A 19,741-nucleotide genomic window follows, 5' to 3' on the forward strand; every position below is an offset into this window, starting at 1 on the left:
AGGTCAAATACCTCCTTGAGGCCCAAGCTGAACACCTGATCTCACTCCTCTGCTGGCCACTGCTACTGATCATAACACCATAACAATCTCCTCCTCTTACTTCCAAAACTCCCATCCCTACCCCAGACTCATTCTTACCTTTGCGGTTATCCACCTTCATTTACCTGCCTGGCAGTGACTCTTAGACAGAGCCGGATTCAAACCTGGATCACTGCCACTGTAACAGTGTAGTCCTAACTGGTTACTAATAATGCCTTCTTATTATTGATTGATGCATCCTGTTTTCCCACCATCAGACACATTGGATCCCAGCCATAGGCGAGCATACATACCAAGACGATTCAGTATACTTACTTTCCTTCTGAACTATAGCTGTTCATGCTCCCATCAGTGGATTCCCGGCTGGCCTGCCGTGTCATGCGTCGCATTTCCACTGCCATACCGGTCTCAGTGCTTCTCTGAATGGCATTTCTTGACTTCTTCACTCTCGCCTCTGTTGACAAATACTCGTTTGAAACACCTCAGATCAGTTTAGTAACAGGCTGTTCAATAACAGTAGAGGATGGATTTTGGATGATGCTTGATATGTTACTGTAATTGTTGCTTAGTTAGTCTTCTAACTTGCCAGCGTTGGATACAAAGCTGATTCAGGCAAAGACTAAAACTTCAACAAAGGAACAATCTACCAGCATGGCTGCAGACCTATTGACAGTTGATACTTTGCATGTATTTTCAATTCCATGTTGTTTTTAATATTGGATTTCCAGCATGTCAAGGAAGCTCCAGCAGAGAATGTCATGTGGAAAAGTGTCGAATTGCTGCCATCCAAAATTATATTTTTGCCTGAGTGAAACTTAAGACAGGAGCTCCCACCACTCTAGCATTATCAGAGCAGTTCATGCAGTGAAGCCAGTACAATAGTGAGTACATGGGACATAGCCAAACAACTCATGCTTGTTTGGTCATTTAATCATTTAATATGATTTAAGATATGTTTCAAAGAATCAGGCCTCATTAGAATACTATGAAACAAGAAAGTCTGCACATGCTGTAATTGTAGTTTACATCACAAATCAATGGAGAAACTCAGCAGGAATGCAGCATCCATAGGAGGCAAAGATATATATATAACCAATGATTCAGGCCTGAACCCTTTGTCAATGTATGAGCAAAAAGCAGACAGGTGCCTGAATAAAAAGGCTGGGGGAGGAGGGAAGAAGGGCTGGGGGCAGTGCACGAGACCATGGACAGACATGTTGGCATGGGAATGGGGGCAGGGAATTGAAATGAGTTAAAACTGGGAGATCTCATTAGAATGCTGAGATCAAATATAAGATTTCCATATTTTGCTTTTTTCTGAAGACAACAACTCTTAAGTTCAAATACATCCAATTATCAAAATTATTTATCTATCCACCATATATTCAGCCAGAGCATTCCATATAATTAAAAATCCAAGTGAATTTCCTCTCCTCCCTCAACCCCCTCACCACTTACCTAATAGTCTTGACCTCTACTTACTTATTCACTCACTCGAGTTTTTTTTACATCAAACCCTTACATCTAAAAAAATCCTACCTTTTCCCACCTCTGAAAGAGCAGCCAATAGTATAGAATGGATTGATCTGTCAGGAGCTACTCAAACAGCCTCTTGTGTTGCAGTCATTCCATGAGTCTGCACTTCCAGTAGCACAAGTGGCCCAAGGTAATCGAACAGTCCTTGCACAAGGCCCATATGAGCTCCTGCCATTGCAGGATACAGATTGTGGGGAATGTGAATATGTGAGTACAGGGGAGGGGAGGAGAGAGAGCTGTAGGGGAGAGAAAAGAATGGCACATGCAAGGAGAGAGCAGGGCAGGGGAGAGGACTAGGGGGTACAGGTCTGGAGAGGAGATGCTGTGGAAGAGTGCAGGTGAGAGAAAGAAGTGGAAGATGGAATGCAGAAGGGATAAAGAGGTTGGCACAGGGCAATTAAAGGTGCAGAGCAGCAGGTAGGATGGAAGGGGAGAGAACATGAGAGAAGAAGATGATGGGGGTAAAGGCAAGCTCTGTTCATTTAGGCATTAAATTAAGCAACCTGATATAAGGAGTACATCGAACAGTACAGCACAGAAACAGGCCCTTTGGCTTTTTGTAGTGATCATAATGTTGATCTTAACAAGACCCATCTACCTGCACATATCTAGATCCCTTCATGTGGCTGTCAAAATAGCTCTGAAATATTGCAATTGTATCTGCTTCCATCACCTCCTCTGGCAGTGTGTTCTGAGCATGTACCAAATGTGCCTTGTAAATCTCCTTTAATCTCTTCTCCTCTCACTTTAAACCTGTCTTTACTATTTGATATTTCTGCCCTGAGGAAAAAAAACTATGTCTATACCTCTTATAATTGTAAATATTTCCATCAGGTCACCCGTCAGCTCCACACAAAATTTCTTAGTTTGTCCAACATTTCCTTACAGCTAATACAGTCCAATCCAGGTAACATCCTAGTAAACTTCTTCCACACCGTCTCCAAAACTTTCACATTCCTTCCAAGAGTGCGGTTACACACAATACTCCTGACGTTCACACTCATGCCCTGACTGAAGATGTAAAGCATGCTGTATGCCTTTTTAACCCTATCCACCCATGTTGCCACTTTCAGGAAGTTATATATTTCCATTCCAAGATCCTGCAGATAAGTGCTCCTGAGGATTCTTTAATTTACTGTTTACTAACTATACTTTCCTCTTGCATTTCACCTCCCAACTTGCAACATCTCACATTTGTCCAGATTAAATTTCATTTGAAATCTGTCCAAATTTCTTACTAATGTGTATCTTGTAATATCATTTGACAATGTTCCTCCTGATCCAAAAATCAGCACTTTGCATGTCAACTACACATTTGCCCAATCAACCCATCCACATTTTCATCCAATTATTTACATTTACCACAAACTGAGGTATATACATCACAAATCACGATCCTTGCATTGCCCCACTGGTCACAAAGCTTCAGTCAGAGAAACAACCCTCCAACACTACCTTATTTCTTCAATAAACAAAGCCAACCTGGTATCCAACTTAACCACCCACTGTGGATCGCACGTGATTAATCTTCTGGACCAGTCCATGATAAGGGACCTTGTCAAATGCTTGAACAAAGGTTATTGGCTATTCTCCAGTCTCAAGCAACTTCTTTTTTAGTAACGGGAGTCAGAATAGGTAATCTGTCTCGTTTAACCTGCTATGCAAGTTAATCAGATCATTGCAGATCTGGCTGTTGACTCAGCTCCATCTTCTACCTTTTTACCCATCACCCTTAATTCACCCTGCCATGCAAAATTTTATATATTTAATAAGGCAGCTTCCACTGCTTCCTTGGGTAGAGAAATCCATATTTACTTCTCTCTAGGAAAACCAGTTTATCAAACATTTTCTGGAAATCCAAGTACACAACATCCACCTGTTACCCTCTATCTACTGCGCTCATTATATTTTCAAAAAACTCTAGTAAATTTGTCAAACATTTCCTGCCCTTCCTGAATCCATGCTGAGTCTGCCTTAAGGAACAACTTATATCCAGATGTCTCATTATTTCTTCCTTAATGATAGCTCCAGCATTTTCCTGACTACAGACGCTAAGTGAACTAACTGGCTTATATTTGCCAGACTTTTGACTATATTCTTTTTTAAGCAGTAGGATGAATTTCTCAGTCTTCCAATTTGCTGGGACTTGTCCAGAGGATTTTGGTAAATTATTGCGAACATTTCTACTCTAATTTGCACCATTTCTTTTAGTAGCCTGGGATAAAGTGCATCAGGACCAGGGGACATCTCCCTTTAGTCCCACAAGTTTGCCTAGCACTATCTCTTTAATGATAGCAGTTGTACCCAGGGCCTCAGCTCCCATCAAATTTATTTGATCTATCTTTGGCATGTGACATATGTTTTCCACTATGAAGAGTAACAGAAAATAGTCATTTAAGACATCAGCCATTTTTGCATTACCAAATATTAATTTCCCTGTCTCATTTTTCCAAGGGACTAACATTTTCCACAAATTAACTTCTGTAACTAATCTTACTTGCTTCGTGGTTCTTTGTTGCTTTTTAATGCTTTCCCAATCTTTCAGTTCCTACCACTCTTGGTGGCTTTGTATGTATTATCCTTTAACTTGATACCTTCCTTTATTTCCTTAGTTATCCAAGGCTGGCTGTCCCTGCCCTTACTTTTAACTGGGATATACTTTTGTTGAACACTGTGAAAAATCTCTTCAAAAGTCTTCCAATGTTCCTCAACTATCTGCATCATTAAACTTGTGTTTCCTGTCTACACTAACCAACTCCTCCCTCATCCCATGATAGTCTCAAGCATAATACACTGGTGTTAGATCAAAATATTGTACCCTCTATTTGTATGAGAAATGCAATCATCACTATTTCTGAGAGGATCCCTAACTACAAGTTCATTATTTTTAGCTATCTCACTACACTGAACCAGATCTAAGATTATATGTTCTCTTTTAGGTCAGTAACGTACTGTTCAAGAAAGCCATTGCAGATGCATTGGAAGACTGGCTCAACCAGCGTGACTTATATAAGCTAAAGTCCCTCATGACAAATGCCATTCCTTTCTTAATTGCATCAAATATTACTTGTTTTATTGCCAGTGCCACTGTAATGTTATTATTTGGTGGCCTAAAGATAAATCCACAAGTGATTTTTTTTCTCTCTTTACCTAATCTCTACCTTAATGGATTCAAAATTTTGATCCTCACATCTTATATCATCTCTCACTAATGCACTGATCTTTTCCATAATTGAATGTGCTGCCCTACCTCCCTTACCTTTCTGCCTATCCTTTCAAATTACCTGATACTCTTGGATATTTAATTCCCACTCATCTCTACACTATAGCCACACTTCTGTAGTGGCCACTAAATTGTAGGCCTTTATTCTGATTTGTGTTGCAAATTCACTGACTTTGCTTTGAATACTACAGGCATCCTGACACCCATTTCCCTTTTAAAATTAAGTAATTTTTGTGTCTTTTGCATGTCACCTCTCTTCCTTTTCTCTTTTCTAACTTTTGCCTTGGTCTCTGCATTGCTTCCCTCTGGATTCCCATCCCTCTGCCATATTAGTTTAAACCTTCCCCAAAAGCACTTGCAAACAATCCCCTGAAGACATTGATTCCAGTTCTGCCCAGGTGTAGTACATTGTTTTTATACTGATGTCACCTCCCCAGACTGGTTCAATTGCGCCAGGAATCTGAAACCCATCCACCTCCACCGCTGTTCAAGCCAAGTGTTCATGCTATCTATTTTGTTATTCCTACTCTGACCAGCATGTGGCACAGTGGTAATCCTGCTATTACTACTTTTGAGGTCTTTTTAATTTATCTCCTTTTTACATATTCAACAGCAATAACCTTTTTCTGGTTTTACAAGGACATGAAATAGGGAGTAATCCCCAGATTTCTACCCTGGAGGCCCTGATTTGTAACTTTATCCCTAACTCCCTAAATTCCCTTTCTGTTTTCCTGCCTATTTAGTCAGTACCTGCTGCTCATCCTCTGCTAGTCAGCTCTTTGTCCTGAGGGTACAGTGCAGAATAGACAGACATTTTGAGGCTGGCTGCTAAAGATATTGTCCAGAGCATATTGTGCAATAGAAAGCTCTTGCAAAACTAATTATATCAAAACCTAAATTTATTAATAATGAACAGACTTCCACTCAGTTCTGATGAAGTGTAATTGCCCTGAAACATTGTTTCCTTTTTCAAATGCTGCCTGTCATCATGAAGAAAGCACGTCAGCGCCTCTACTTCCTCAGGAGTTTGTGGAAGTTCAGTATGACATTGGAAACCTTAAAGTTCCACAGAATTGTAGTGGAAAGTGTGCTAACCGGCTGCATCATGGCCTGATATTGGGGGCACCAATACCTCTGAACGGAAAGCCCTGAACGAGGTAGTGGACATGGGCCAGTACATAGGCAAAATTCTTCCCGCCATCACGAACATCTACATCGAATGCTGCTGTCGAAGAATGGAAACTACAAAGGATATTCGACAACTGTGGCAGGGCCTAAATAACCTACTACAAAACCAAATCCAGTGCAATAGGAGACAGCAAAGCTTCACTCCCAGATGAACTCAATGCCTTCTATGCCCGATTTGATCACCAGAACAAGGAAGAACAATTGTGCACCACCACTTCCCGATGATTCTCTACCACCTGTATCTGAAGTTGATGGGCGGGCTGCCTTCAGGAGAGTGAATCCAAGGAAAGGATCTGGTCTGTACAAAGTACCCGGCCAAATACTGAAAACCTGTGCCAACCAACTGGCTAGTGCATTCATGGATATTTTCAACATCTCACTTTGACAGGGCATAGTACCCTCCTGTTTCAAATAGGCCTCAATTGTACCTGTGCCCAAGAAGAGTGTGGTAATCTGCTTAAATGACTACTGACTCGTAGAACTCACATCCACAGTGATGTGAGTGGCTGTTCTGAGAGGCACGGTTGAAGCATATCAGCTCCTGTCTGAACAGTGACATGACCTGTTCCAATTTGCTTTCTGGAGCAACAGGTTTACAGCTGAAGCCATATCACTGGCTCTACAGAAAACCCTGGAACATCTGGTCAGTGAAGATACATACATCAGGATGTTCTTTATTGTATTCAATTGCACAGTAGAGTATTGGGGCCCATGTCTTGGAGTTTGCAGATTAGTTTTGAAGGTATGATGATGTTGAATATCAAACTGTGCAATTGAATCTTGAATTTTCCTCACCTCCAGAGCCCAGTCAGTAAGGATTGGCAAGAACATCTCCTCCATGATCTCCATCAGCACTAGAGCATCACAGTGTTTCATACTTATCTCCCTGCTCTACTTGTTTTACACCTACGACAACAATACCATACACAAATTGATTGATGATATCAGTGTAGTGGGCAGTATAAATAGGGGCAATATGTCAGCGTCCAGGAGGGAGATTGAAAACTTGGCTGAATGATGTACTAACAACAACCACTCACTCAATGTCACCAAGAACAAGGAGCTGATTGTAGACTTGAGGAAAGCAAAACAAGAGGCGTAAAATCCAGTGATCATTGGGGGATCAGAGATGGAGAGGGTAGCAAATTTAAGTTCCTGGGAGTCAGTATCTCAGAGGACCTTTCCTGGAATCATCATACTAATGGCATCGTAAGGAAAGCATATCAGCACCTCTACTTCCTCAGGAGTTTGCAGAGGTTCAGTATGTCATTGGAACCTTGGCAAAATTCTCCATAATGTGTAGCAGAAAGTGTGCTGACCGGCTGCATCATAGCTTGGAATGGTATGGGGGCACCAATATCTCTGAGCGATAAATCCTGCAAAAGGTAGTGGACACAGTTGAATACATCATAGGCAAAATTCCCCACCATCGAGAACATCAACATTGATCACTGGTGTTGGAGAGCAGCAGCAATCATCAAGGATCCACACCACCCAGGACATGCTCTGTTCTTGCTGCTGCCATTAGGAAAAAGGTACAGGTGCCACAGAACTCATACCTCCAGGTTCAGGAATAGTTGCTACCCCTCCATCATCAGACTCCTAAACAGCAGATTCAATTAGAGACTAATTTAAGAACTCTTAATTTGCTCATTATTTCTTACTGAATAAATAGTACAGTCAGTTTGTTTACATTTCTTTCCTCTTGAGTACAGTTCACAATTACTTAAAATTAGAAATTCTGTCAGTTCTGCAGAAAAAAAAATTTCAGGGTTGTATTTGAACTTTGAACATTATCTGAGCAGCCTTAAAACAGCGGGAGCCATTTAAAAAGCTACATTGCTATTGGTTTTTTGGGAAGCACAACAACCAATAAAAGAATAGGTATAGCATTTTGCAGTGGCTATTTTGGGAGTGGCTGAGCTTAAGGTCCAAAGAAGCGACTGAGGTGAATTGCAGAGGCTTTGGGACAAGAGGCTTCAGCGAGAGGGATGAGCAGGAGGTCCAGGTAAGGACCTTTTACCTTTCTCAGACAGAGTGCAGCTTAGCTCAGTGAGGTCGGGATGTCAGTCAGGGCGTAGGTTTTCTCCATCGTCTTAACGTGAGATATCAGAGAGACTTCCAGTGTTCTGCGTGCCTATATCTGTGGGAAGTGCATCCAGTGACAGCTCTTTACTGAATGCATCAAGGAGCTGGAGTTGGATTAACCCATGATCATTCACCAGGCCAAGAGGGTCATACATTGCCATAGAAGTCATGTGGTCATATCTAAACTGAGGACAGTTGGGTAACTAATAGAAAGAGTAAAGGAGAAGGTAGACAGAGCAGAGTTCCCCTGTGGCCATTCTCCTTACTACCAAGTACATTCAAAATCCCCATTATATGGCGCTCAATCAACTGGAAACTCAAGCAACCGGCAAAAAAATTTGAGGAAACAAATAAATAAATAAGCTTCAAATAAATAAGACTGGATAGATGGACCCTGCGGTGAGCACCGAGATTTTGTTGGATGTGTGCAAGTTTGCCCTACTGAATAAGCAATGCCCCTCATTGTGCACGCATCCATTTTGCTGATGTCACTTGCATGGAGGTGAGTTGGGTTGTCAACATGAGGGCCTGACCGGGACACTTGCATGGAGGTGAGTCGAGTTCATCAGTGTGGAGAAGATGTGGTGAGGGCATGACTGTGACCTTTGTGTGGAAGTGAGTCGAGTTGCACCAAGGGTCTGAGAGAGACACTTGCATGGAGGTGAGTCAGGTTCATCAGTGTGGGGAAGATGGGGTGAGGCCATGACCGTGACCTTTGTGTGGAAGTGAGTTGGGTTGCGCCAAGGGTCTGAGAGAGACACTTGCATGGAGGTGAGTCGGGTTGTTAGCGTGAGGAAAATGCACCAAGAGCCTGACCTGGACACTTGCGTAGAGGTGTCGGGTCGTCAGTGCCGGTAAGTATGGCAAGGGCCTGCCTGAGACATTAGTGTGATGAGTAAGGTTGTGGTAGGGGGCTGACTGGGACACTTACATAGAGATGAGTTGAGTTGTGCCGAGGGTCTGACTGGGACACCAGGATGGAGAGCCAGTTGATGCCACTCACCACTAGGGTGACTCTTCCAAAGGGTCTCTCTATCCCTGCCAGGTAAGTATCTTTATTGTATTAGGTATATATTAAGGCTTTATCTGTGAACTTGGGGAAGGTGTTAATTATGACGGTGCCTGGTTAGCATGGCTAGTACAACACTGTTACAGTGCCAGTGACCAGGGTTCAAATTTAATTTTTTTTAAGTTATTGGAATTACATGATTAAAATTAACTTTACATAATTAAAGACTTCAATACTGATTTTTTTTTCAAATTACATTTTGCACTGCCTTTTATCTTAATATATTCTTAATGCAGGTGTATTAATTAGGGCACTGTAAGAGTGTGTCTCGGTCAAATGGAAAATTAGCATTTTTGGCATCCGCAATGCTGGTAAGTGTTGGATAATGGGGATTTTACTGTGTACTGATTTGGATGCTGCTGGGGAATAACCTATCAAAAGATAGCAACAGTAGCTGGTTAATGGCACCATGACTGGCTCTGAAGGTCAGCAAGGAAAGATGATTAGGATGTGCGATAGTGGTACGAGATTTCATGGCCATGGGCACATATAGGTGTTTCTGTGGCCCCAATCAAGACTGAGCCAGGAGTGGGAGAGCAGCCAGAGGTCAAGATCTATAGTGGTACCAATGACATATGTAGGAAGGGAGATGTGGTCCTGCAGAATGAGTTCAGGAGCTAGGTTGTAAATTAAAATACAAAATTTGCAAGGTTGTCATCTCAGGATCACTACCCAGGCCACATGCTAGTGAAGCAAGAAACAAAAATATAATGCACTTCAATACGTGGCTATGGACTTAGAGCAGGAGGGAAGGATTCAGATATATGGATCATTGTGGTCTTCTCCAGGGTGTTTGGGATCAGTTCCAGAGGGGTGGGTTATACCTAAATTGGAGGGGAACTAATATTTTTGCAGAATGGTTTGCAAGTGTCACTCAGGAGGTTTTAAACTAGGTGGCAGAGGGGTGGGAAGCAGAGCAGCTTGACAATTAATGAGTGGCATGGTTAGATAGCAGTTAATGCGATGCTAATGCAGCATTAGTAACCCAGGTTCAAATCCGACGCAGTCTGTAAGGAATTTGTATGATCTCCCAATGTCTGTGTGGGTTTCCCAGGGTACTCTGGATTCCTCCTACCTTCCAAAACATATGGGGTTTGTGGTGATACAACCACAGAACTGTACCTGAGGAAGACCACCTGGGAGGCTGACTCCACCTGACTGGCTGTCAATCATTGTCCTGTATATAGACTTGAGCCAGCCCCTCTCGGGCCAGTCACACGTGGAGCCATCAAGACTGCTACTGGTGTACAACAGAGTTGAAGTGGATTAAAGCCCGTATTACAGTCTTTTATGTGTTTTGTGTCTGCTTGCTGCACCACAGCACACCACAATTTAATCCACTTAAAATTTAAAGACCATGGAGAAGCTCCTCACCATCTGGAGTCTGGAAATCGACCCCCAATACCCGGATTCCCCAGCGCGCTTCGAGATCTGGAAGCATGCGATTGAAGTGATCATCCAGATGCAGGCTGAGGTGATTAACATGAACCAAAAGAGACTAATGGTACTTCACACCAAACTGGGCCCCCGCATTTTCCAGAGACTGCTCAGACTATGAACCTGCGATGGCTGTCCTGGAAAGCATGTTCACGCCCCTGACGAACATACTCTACACCCGATACCTGCTCAGCATCAGGGTGCAGCAGCCAGGTGAGATGGCAAACACCTATCTGGGGGCTCTGCATGAGCTAGCTCACCCGTGCCTGACTGAGACTAGGGTGACTGTAGGGGAAGTGGAACGACTCATTGCCTCTGACAATGGGTGAGGAAACATATCAAGGGTTCAGGCTCCTGGTCATGCCCAAGCTTTGTGCCCTTGTCATCTTAGGGCTGGACTTCCAGTGCCACCTCCACAACCTCACCCTTGCCTTTGGAGGCCCAGTCCCCCCTCTCACTGTCCACATCACAAAGCCCAGCGACTGCCCCCAGTCCAACTGCGGCCTCTTCACACTGCGGGTTCCCCCTTCAATCCATCTTCAACTACCTAATGCCGGACTGCAAGCCAAGAGCAGGTGTTATTGTGCGGAAGAAGTGAGGAGGGTATCATAGAGCCCAGCACCAGCCCCTGGAGAGCCCAGGTCCTGGTTGTAAAAGGGGGCAGCAAACTGAGGATGGTCATCGACTATAGCTAGACCATCAACCAGTACACCTAGCTGGGTGCCTATCCCCTACTCTGAATAGCTGACATGGTCAATGAAGTAGCCCACTATAAGGTCTTCTCCACAATTGACCAAAGTCAGCCTACCACCAGCTCCCCATCCACACCTGGGATAAACCTAGTACAACCTTTGAGGCAGATGGGCGCCTCTACCAGTTCCACTGGGTTCCCTTTGGGGTCAAAAATGGAGTTTCCGTGTTCTAGCAGAAGATGGACCAGATGGTGGACTGGCACAATCTAAGAGTGACCTTCCCATTCTTGGACAATGACACCATCTGGGACCATGACCAACAAGACCACGATGCCAACCTGGAGAGATTTCTCTGGATGGCTGTGGAGTTGAACCTCACTTACAACAAGGAAAAGTGCATGTTCAGCACTACCCACCTTGCCATCCTGGGGTGCATCATGGAGCATGGTGTCCCGACCCCGAACACATGCGCCCCCTAATGGAACTGCCCCTCCCTCACATGCTCAAAGCCCTCCGCAGGCGCCTAAGGCTCTTCTCTTACTACTCCCATTGGGCCCCCACTTCTCAGACAAGGTCCGCCCACTGGCCCAAGCCACTACCTTTCCCTTCCCCCCCACCATCGAGGCACAAGCAGCATTCACCCACATCAGAGAAGACATCGCCAATGCAGCGATGCATGATGTGGAGGAGGAACCTCCCCCCGCCCCCATTCCAGGTGGAGTGCAATGCCTCTGATGTTGCCCTCGCACCACCCTCAACCAAGGGCCTTCTTTTTCAGGACCCTCCACGGTTCAAAGCTCGGGCATTCCGCCATTGAAAAGGAGGACCAGGTGATTGTGGAATCTGTTCACCACTACCTAGCAGGCAAGGGATTTACCCTTCTCACTGACCAGCATGCAGTGGCATTCATGTTCAGTATCACCCACAGGGGGAAGATCAAGAACGACAAGATCTTGTGCTGAAGAGTCGAGCTGGCCATGTTCATCGACATCTTCCAGTGTAGACCGGTGAAGTTCAACGGCTCCCCCAATACCCTGTCCTGGACCTGCGTCAGCCTGCAGTCCAACCAACTGCAGGTGCTGCATGACACCTTTTGCCACCCGGGCGAACCGCGCTTCTTTCACTCGTCACAGGCCCATATTGTCAAGGCCACTCGGCCCTTTCAGCAGCTCAGCATTAACTTCAAGGGCACCCTGCCTTCCACGAACAAGAATGTCTACTTCCTCTTGGTCGTAGACAAATACTCCCGTTTTCCCTTCTCCATCCTTGCTCTAACACCTCCACGGCCACTGTTATTAGGGCACTGATGCAGATCTTTTCCATGTTCAGAGACCCGCCCTTCATCCACAGTGATCAGGGGTCTGGCTTTATGAGTAAGAAGCTGCACCAGTACCTGATAGTGCGAAGCATCGCGGCTAGTCGCACGACTAGCTACCACCCCAGGGGCAGGTGGATCGTGAAAATGGGGTGATCTGGAAGGCAGTCCTCCTGGACAGTCGACTACTGGCAAGAGGCCCTCCCCAAGGCACTACTGGCAAGAGGCCCTCCCCAAGGCACTACTGGCAAGAGGCCCTCCCCAAGGCACTACTGGCAAGAGGCCCTCCCCAAGGCACTACTGGCAAGAGGCCCTCCCCAAGGCACTACTGGCAAGAGGCCCTCCCCAAGGCACTACTGGCAAGAGGCCCTCCCCAAGGCACTACTGGCAAGAGGCCCTCCCCAAGGCACTACTGGCAAGAGGCCCTCCCCAAGGCACTACTGGCAAGAGGCCCTCCCCAAGGCACTACTGGCAAGAGGCCCTCCCCAAGGCACTATTGGCAAGAGGCCCTCCCCAAGGCACTACTGGCAAGAGGCCCTCCCCAAGGCACTACTGGCAAGAGGCCCTCCCCAAGGCACTACTGGCAAGAGGCCCTCCCCAAGGCACTACTGGCAAGAGGCCCTCCCCAAGGCACTACTGGCAAGAGGCCCTCCCCAAGGCACTCCATGCCATACAGTCGCTCTGTGCAAGGCTACCAATCAGACCCCTCACAAGCTCCTTTTCTCATTCCTAGGAAATCGACAACTGGCATCTCCCTCCCAACATGGCTAATGTCTCCGGGACTGGTGCTCCTCCGCAAACATGTGCGGACTCACAAGTCCGACCCTCTGGTCGAGCAGGTGCTCCTTCTTCATTCGAACCTGAGCTACTCCTACGTCAGGTACCCCAATGAATGTGATGACACCGTCTGAACCAGGGATCTGGCACCAGCAGGGGCCCCACCCCCCCCCCCCCCCACCACGAGTACCCTGCCCACCCTCCCTACCACGGGTATCCTTAGCTCACCCAGGATTCAACGGGAGCTGACTTCCTTCCCCAGCCTCTCCAGAGGACCTCACTCCTCACTGAACAGACCCACTCATACGCCCCCTCACTGCCAGACTCCGCCCTGCCCACACTGCTGGTTGCCCTGGCCACCCCAGACCTGGCTGACCCTCAGGCAACCCCACCCTCACCGACCATTAACCAGGAGTTGACCCTTTGACAGTCACAGAGGCACAGACGGCCGTCGGACTGCCTAAATTTGTAAATACTACCCAGCACCAAGGCACCCCCACCCCAGGGCTCATTTTAAGAAGTGGGGTGAATGTGGTGATACAACCTCAGCACTGGGCCGCGTGTCCACCAGCCTACTGCAGGGGGAAACCTCTGTACCTACAGGAAGGCCACCTGGGAGGCTGACTCCACCTGGCTGGCTGTCAATCACTGACCTGTATATAGACTTGTCCCGCCCCCTCCCAGGCCAGTCACACACGGAGCCATCGAGACTACTACGGGTGTACAAAAGAGTTGAAGTGGATTAAAGCCTGTAGTAGTCTTTTCCGTGTTTTGATTCTGCTTGCTGCACCACAGCGTACCACAGGGTTGTAGGTCAATGGGTGTAATTGGGCTGCATGGGTTTAAATGGCTGGAATCAGTTTCTGCCATGCTGAAAATAAAATACAAAATTTAAAAAATGATAGATGGGCAGTTCTGTTTATTTTAATACAATAGGTATTATATATCAGTCAGATGAATTGGAATTTATATCTGGAATCAGAAGAAGTGGGTGAGATACTCAATGAGTACTTAGCATTAATATTCACCAAGGAGGACCCGGTGAATAGTGAGTACAGAGCGGAGAATACTAATGTGTTATGGCATCTCTTGAAATCAAGAAAGAGATGGTGCTGGGTTTTCTGAGAAGTATTGAAGTGAATAAATTCCCAGGGGCTGATGGGATGTAGCTCAGGCCATTGAAAGAGGCAAAGGATTATTGAGCTCTTGACTAAGATCATTGCATCTTAACCAAAGTCCCAGAGAATTAGAGAACGGCAAATGTTCTTTTGATTGAGAATTCAATATTTGTTTCAAACTTTACCAATTTCCGTTCCTCAAAATTTTTTTCAGAAATTAAATAAGCGCGTTAGGAAATTTCTTTGGAAAGGTAAAGAAGTGAGACTACTGAGGAAAAATGTTCTTTTTTTTTACAGATTTGGAGCCTGTATGCTCAAACAGTTGGTTTACATTTATAAATAATTCCTTTGATTCCTCTGGTTTAATGAAGTCTTCCCTTAATGAACTATCTTTTTGTGGAAATGTTTTTATGTGAGATCTTCGAGTGTTTCCAAGAGCAATCCAAATCAATATGTATTCTTATTCTTTAGTATATTAGTGTTTTTATATTTTTTGTAATTTTATTTTTTTTTGGGCAGGTAGGGAGGTTTTGGAGAGGGGAGGGGGGTGGGAGGGTGCTTTAGTTTTTCCTTTTTTTTCTCTTTTTATATATATAAATTCAACATGTATTAATCACTTTCTTTGTTTACATTTTGAGATATGAAAACTGTATCTATGCATGTGTTTACTATAAACAAAATATTCAAAAAAAAGAAGGGGAAATGGGAATAATCCAGTAAATTCCTGGCTGGTCAGCCTCATATCAGTATGCCAATGTGCGGGATTTTTTGGGATAGGATTTACGTATAAAGGGAAAGTCACTGTCAAATTATGGACAGTCACCATGGCTTAGAGAAGCCCTTATCTTACATACTTGATTGACATTTTTAATAAGGTGATGAGAAATAATAGGTGGGTGGGTTAGTAAATGAGCAGATGACACAAAGATTTCTGGAGGTGTGAACAGTGTAAATGGCTATCAACAAATACAAAATATAGATCAATTACAGATGTGGGCAAAGAAACTGCAGATGGAGACTAATCCAGACAGGTGAGAGGTCGAATGTAAGGGGAATATAGAATGTTAATGACTGGACTCTGAAAAGCATTGTGCAGAACGATCTGGGGGTTAACATCCATGGCTCTGAAAGTGGATGCAAGGAGATAGGGTGTAAAGATGTGCTTGACTTTATAGGTTAGAGCATTGAGTGTAAGAGTAAGGAAGTCATGTTGCAGTTAATAAAAACCTTTGGTTAGGCCTTGGAATATTGTGTGTAATTCTGCCTACCTTATTACAAGATGTGGAAACTTTGGAAAGGGTGCAGAGGTTTAGCAGGATTTGTGTAGTTTAGAAGATTTGAGTTATGGGGAGATATTTGACAAACTTGAGTTGTTTTCTCTGGAGTGAGGGAGGGTGAGGCTGATAGGAGTTTATACAATTGTGAAAGACATAAGGATAGGTAGTTAGAATCTGTTCACTCCAAGATAAAAATGTCACATACTAGAGGATATGCATTTAAAGTGAGGAGGGGCAGGTTTTTAAGGACATGAGGTGCACAAGATTTTTTACACAGTTGAGGGTGCATGTGATGGGCCGCAAGGAGTAGTTAGTGATGGAAATAGGAACAATCATAACATTTAAGAAGTTATTAGACAGACGTATGAATATGCTGGGAATGGAGGGCTATGTATCATGTGCAAGAAGCAGTTCTAGCTTAAATTAGGCATCATGTTTGGCATAGACAGATGGGCTAAAGAAGCCAATATTAACAACTTTCCAATCCTATGAAATCTTGTCTGTTGCTAGTAAGGCTGCAAGGATCTTTGTTAAGGCCTTAGTTGCAAACGTTACACCCAATGGACTTGGGTGGTTTTTTTTAACTTATTCAGACATACTGCACAGTAATAGGGCCATTTCAGTTTACTAGTTTGTGCCGCCCAATTTGAATTGTGTTGTTTTGAGATCTCATCTTTGTTCCTTAAAATTAAAAAAAAAGCCTGTTGATTACAAGACTATGCTCTAAGCATTTCATCAGGGCCAGGACTCTGTTGGAATTGACTTTCACGACATTCTCCCTGCCAATCATACCTTGCCAGATGCTCAAGTCACTCAGAAGCATCAGCTCATATCATATTGTCTTCTTGGATATGAACCAGAATTCTCCAAGATTAGTGTAAAGTCCTCCTGAGCCTTGTTTATAGCTTCCAAAGCTATGGCAATTCATAAATGATCTGAGGAGATTGGTTCTGCACCAGAGTAAGCCAAGGGGTCATAAGAAATTCACGAATGCCACAGGGAGAAGTTACTGAGAGGCCAGTCTTGGTCATACTTAAAGGCAAAGTTTACTCCTTGAAGATGATGTTAATTACTGTTTTGAAGCTGGTAATTTTATTTCTTTTCAATGAATGAAAGAAAAATATAATGTCCCAAATAATATCTTTTTTTTTGTTGTGATCAAATTAAAGCTTTTTTAATTGATAAATTAGGTCAAAGTTTAAGATTACTGAGACGGTCTGAAATAGAAATGTTGGTTACTAAAGAGGTACAAATTAATTTATTTCAGAAATGTATAAGTTACTTCAAAAAAAATGTCCAAATCAGATATTCATAAATCAAAATTTAATCAAAATTAAAATTCAAGGACGTAGAACAATAGATCAAAATAATTGGAGAATGTTATATAAAGATAATATGACTAAAATTATTAATGTAAGATATAGATTAGTACAATACAAATGTTTGCATCAATTATACTTAACTCCTCAAAAATTAGAAAGATTTAATTTAATATCTTCAGAGATATGTTTTAGATGTGGTAAAGATACATGTTCTTATTTTCATTTGACTTGGCGATGTACTAAGATTAAGCATTTCTGGATACAAATTAAAGTACTTTGGAGAAAATATTAAAAATAAAACTTCTGTTGGACCTGATGTTATTTTTGTTGGGGAATATTACGATATTCAGTTTAAAATTAAGATATTCAGTTTAAAATTAAGATTAACTATGTAGCAAATGAATTTTTGTGATTAGTTTTAGCTGTTTCAAGGAAATGTGTAGCTATTACTTGGAAGTCTGATATGGATTTGCGAATGCAACGATGGCATATCAAAATGAGATCTTGTATTCCTCTTGAAAAAATAACATAGTTTACGTGATAATTATCACTTTTTAAAAAAAATATGGAGCCCATATTTACAACATGTTGAAAATTTAAGATCTGGGGGGCATGGCAAGATGATGTGCAGTTCCACCTTTCCCCAGTTAGACACAAATACCCGATTTTAAAACCTGTAAAAGTGATTAAAAATAGTATTTACAGACTTTAGAATAGTGGAGGATTGAAATGGTTACAAAGTGAAGAAATCAAAAACTCAGTTACAAAAGAAATTACCCTATAAAAGTGTTGAAGAATTGAGGCCTGTGATAGTACAAATTCTATCACCAATGAAAATATGTATAGATTGTAGTGTAGGATGATTGTGATTGGCTGAGAACGTAGTCACACCTACTGGTAGGTCTTAAAGTGTTGCTCCTAGCCAGACCAGGTCATTCTGAACTGGTCGACCTACCTGAGATACTCTCCAGACTTCTAGTTAATAAAAGCCTTGGTTTGGATCAACAAGCCTTTGATTCTTCCGACCCACTCTACAATTTTATTAACTAGAAAGTTTTAAAGGGATGGAGTGAATGCTACAGCTGGAATGCCTCAACATCGACCCACAGTCGGCTACAGCCTCGAATGACTTTAAGCACTGGGTGAGTTGCTTCAAAACATACTTACAACTCTCTGACCCTGCTGTGATAGAGGACAGCCATCGACTACTAATATTGATGACTATGGTGTCCCGAGAGTCTGTCAGAGCATCCAGGACCCGACCACTTATGCCGCAGCCATGAAGGTGCTGAAAGGGCTCTACGAGCGACAGATTGAACAGGGTCTACACTCGGTACAAACTAGCGACAAGGAGGCAACAGCCCAGTGAGTCCTGTAGAGCTTATATTCAAGGACGAAGGGCAATGGGCAGGGACTGTGCCTGCATAGATAGAACTGCTGCGGAGAGCACAGATGATCTCATTCGGGATGCCGTTGTGGCTGGGGTTTGATTAAATGAGGTGAGGTGCCGTTACTGACACTGCCGACCAGGGACACGCCGCCATAACTGACACTACTGACCCGGTACCCACCGCCGCGACCGCCTGACTGACCGCCCCACCACCGACAGCAAGCAGCGGCCCCCCGCACTTACCATTGGCTGGCCGACACCCCCAGCAGGCTGCAGGCAGCAGCACCAACTCCTCGACGCTGACTGCCCTGGCCCGACTGTTTCTGTGGCGTCACCACGCACACGTTGCGTGACATCATCACGTAGGACTCCACTGTCCCCATTACAAGTCACTGCATCAGTAACCCTAGACCAGGTCTGCCCCCATCCCCTCACAAAAGCAATGGAACTGATTAAAGTGCATGGACACCGTACCAATTGCTTATTTTACTCAGGATCAACTGAGAGTTTTATCTGCCCAGACCTGGCCCGCCGTTGCGGACTGGCTATTCTCCCCACTGCCCAGAGGATTTCATTGGTGACCAGATCACATTCGACCAAGGTCAAGGGGTATTGTGTGGTGACCCTGAAAGTTCAGGGCATCACGTTCACAGACTTCAAACTATTAGACCTTCCCCAACTGTATTGCTGGGACAGGATTTTCAGTGCCAGTTCCGAACCGTTTCCCTGCACTTTGGGGGGCCTCACGCTCCACTCTCTGTCTGTAACTTCTCATCCCCTAAAGCCTCCTGCCAGCAGCAGCCTGAGCCACCCGCCCCCGCGTCCCGGGGCCTCGCCTGTAGCCTCTCTACCCTCCGAGTCGCTCCGCCAGCACTCTTTGCAAACCTCACCCCTGGCTGGAAGCCTGTGGCCACTAAAAGCCAGCAATATAGTTATGAAGACAGGAAATTCATTACAAGCGAGGTGTGCAGACTGCTGGATGAGGGCATTATCGAACCTAGCTTGAGTCCCTGGAGGGCCCAGGTGGTGGTTGTTAAAAACGGGGAGAAGCCGCGGATGGTGGTTGACTACAGCCAGACAGTCAACCGCTTCGCGCTTCTGGATGTGTACCCCCTCCCACAGATCACGGATGTGGTGAATCAGATTGCCCACCACCGCGTGTTCTCCATCATTGACTTACGTTCGGCCTATCACCAGCTCCTGATCCGACGAGAAGACCGACCTTTCTCGGCCTTCAAAGCGAATGGGCGACTGTATCAATTCCTCAGGG

At 44.4% G+C, this 19,741-nt stretch overlaps 1 protein-coding gene across 1 annotated transcript in view; it reads right to left on the reverse strand.

The window, feature by feature from the left end:
* Positions 1–19,741, reverse strand: part of rims1a (regulating synaptic membrane exocytosis 1a) — a 172,606-nt gene that overhangs the window by 37,584 nt on the left and 115,281 nt on the right. The window contains exon 10 of the mRNA XM_069886157.1: positions 355–493. Coding sequence (XP_069742258.1) covers positions 355–493 — 139 coding nt within the window. The remainder of the gene's footprint in view (positions 1–354; positions 494–19,741) is intronic.

This window comes from Narcine bancroftii, chromosome 6 (genome assembly GCF_036971445.1).
Source record: "Narcine bancroftii isolate sNarBan1 chromosome 6, sNarBan1.hap1, whole genome shotgun sequence".
NCBI lineage: Eukaryota > Metazoa > Chordata > Chondrichthyes > Torpediniformes > Narcinidae > Narcine > Narcine bancroftii.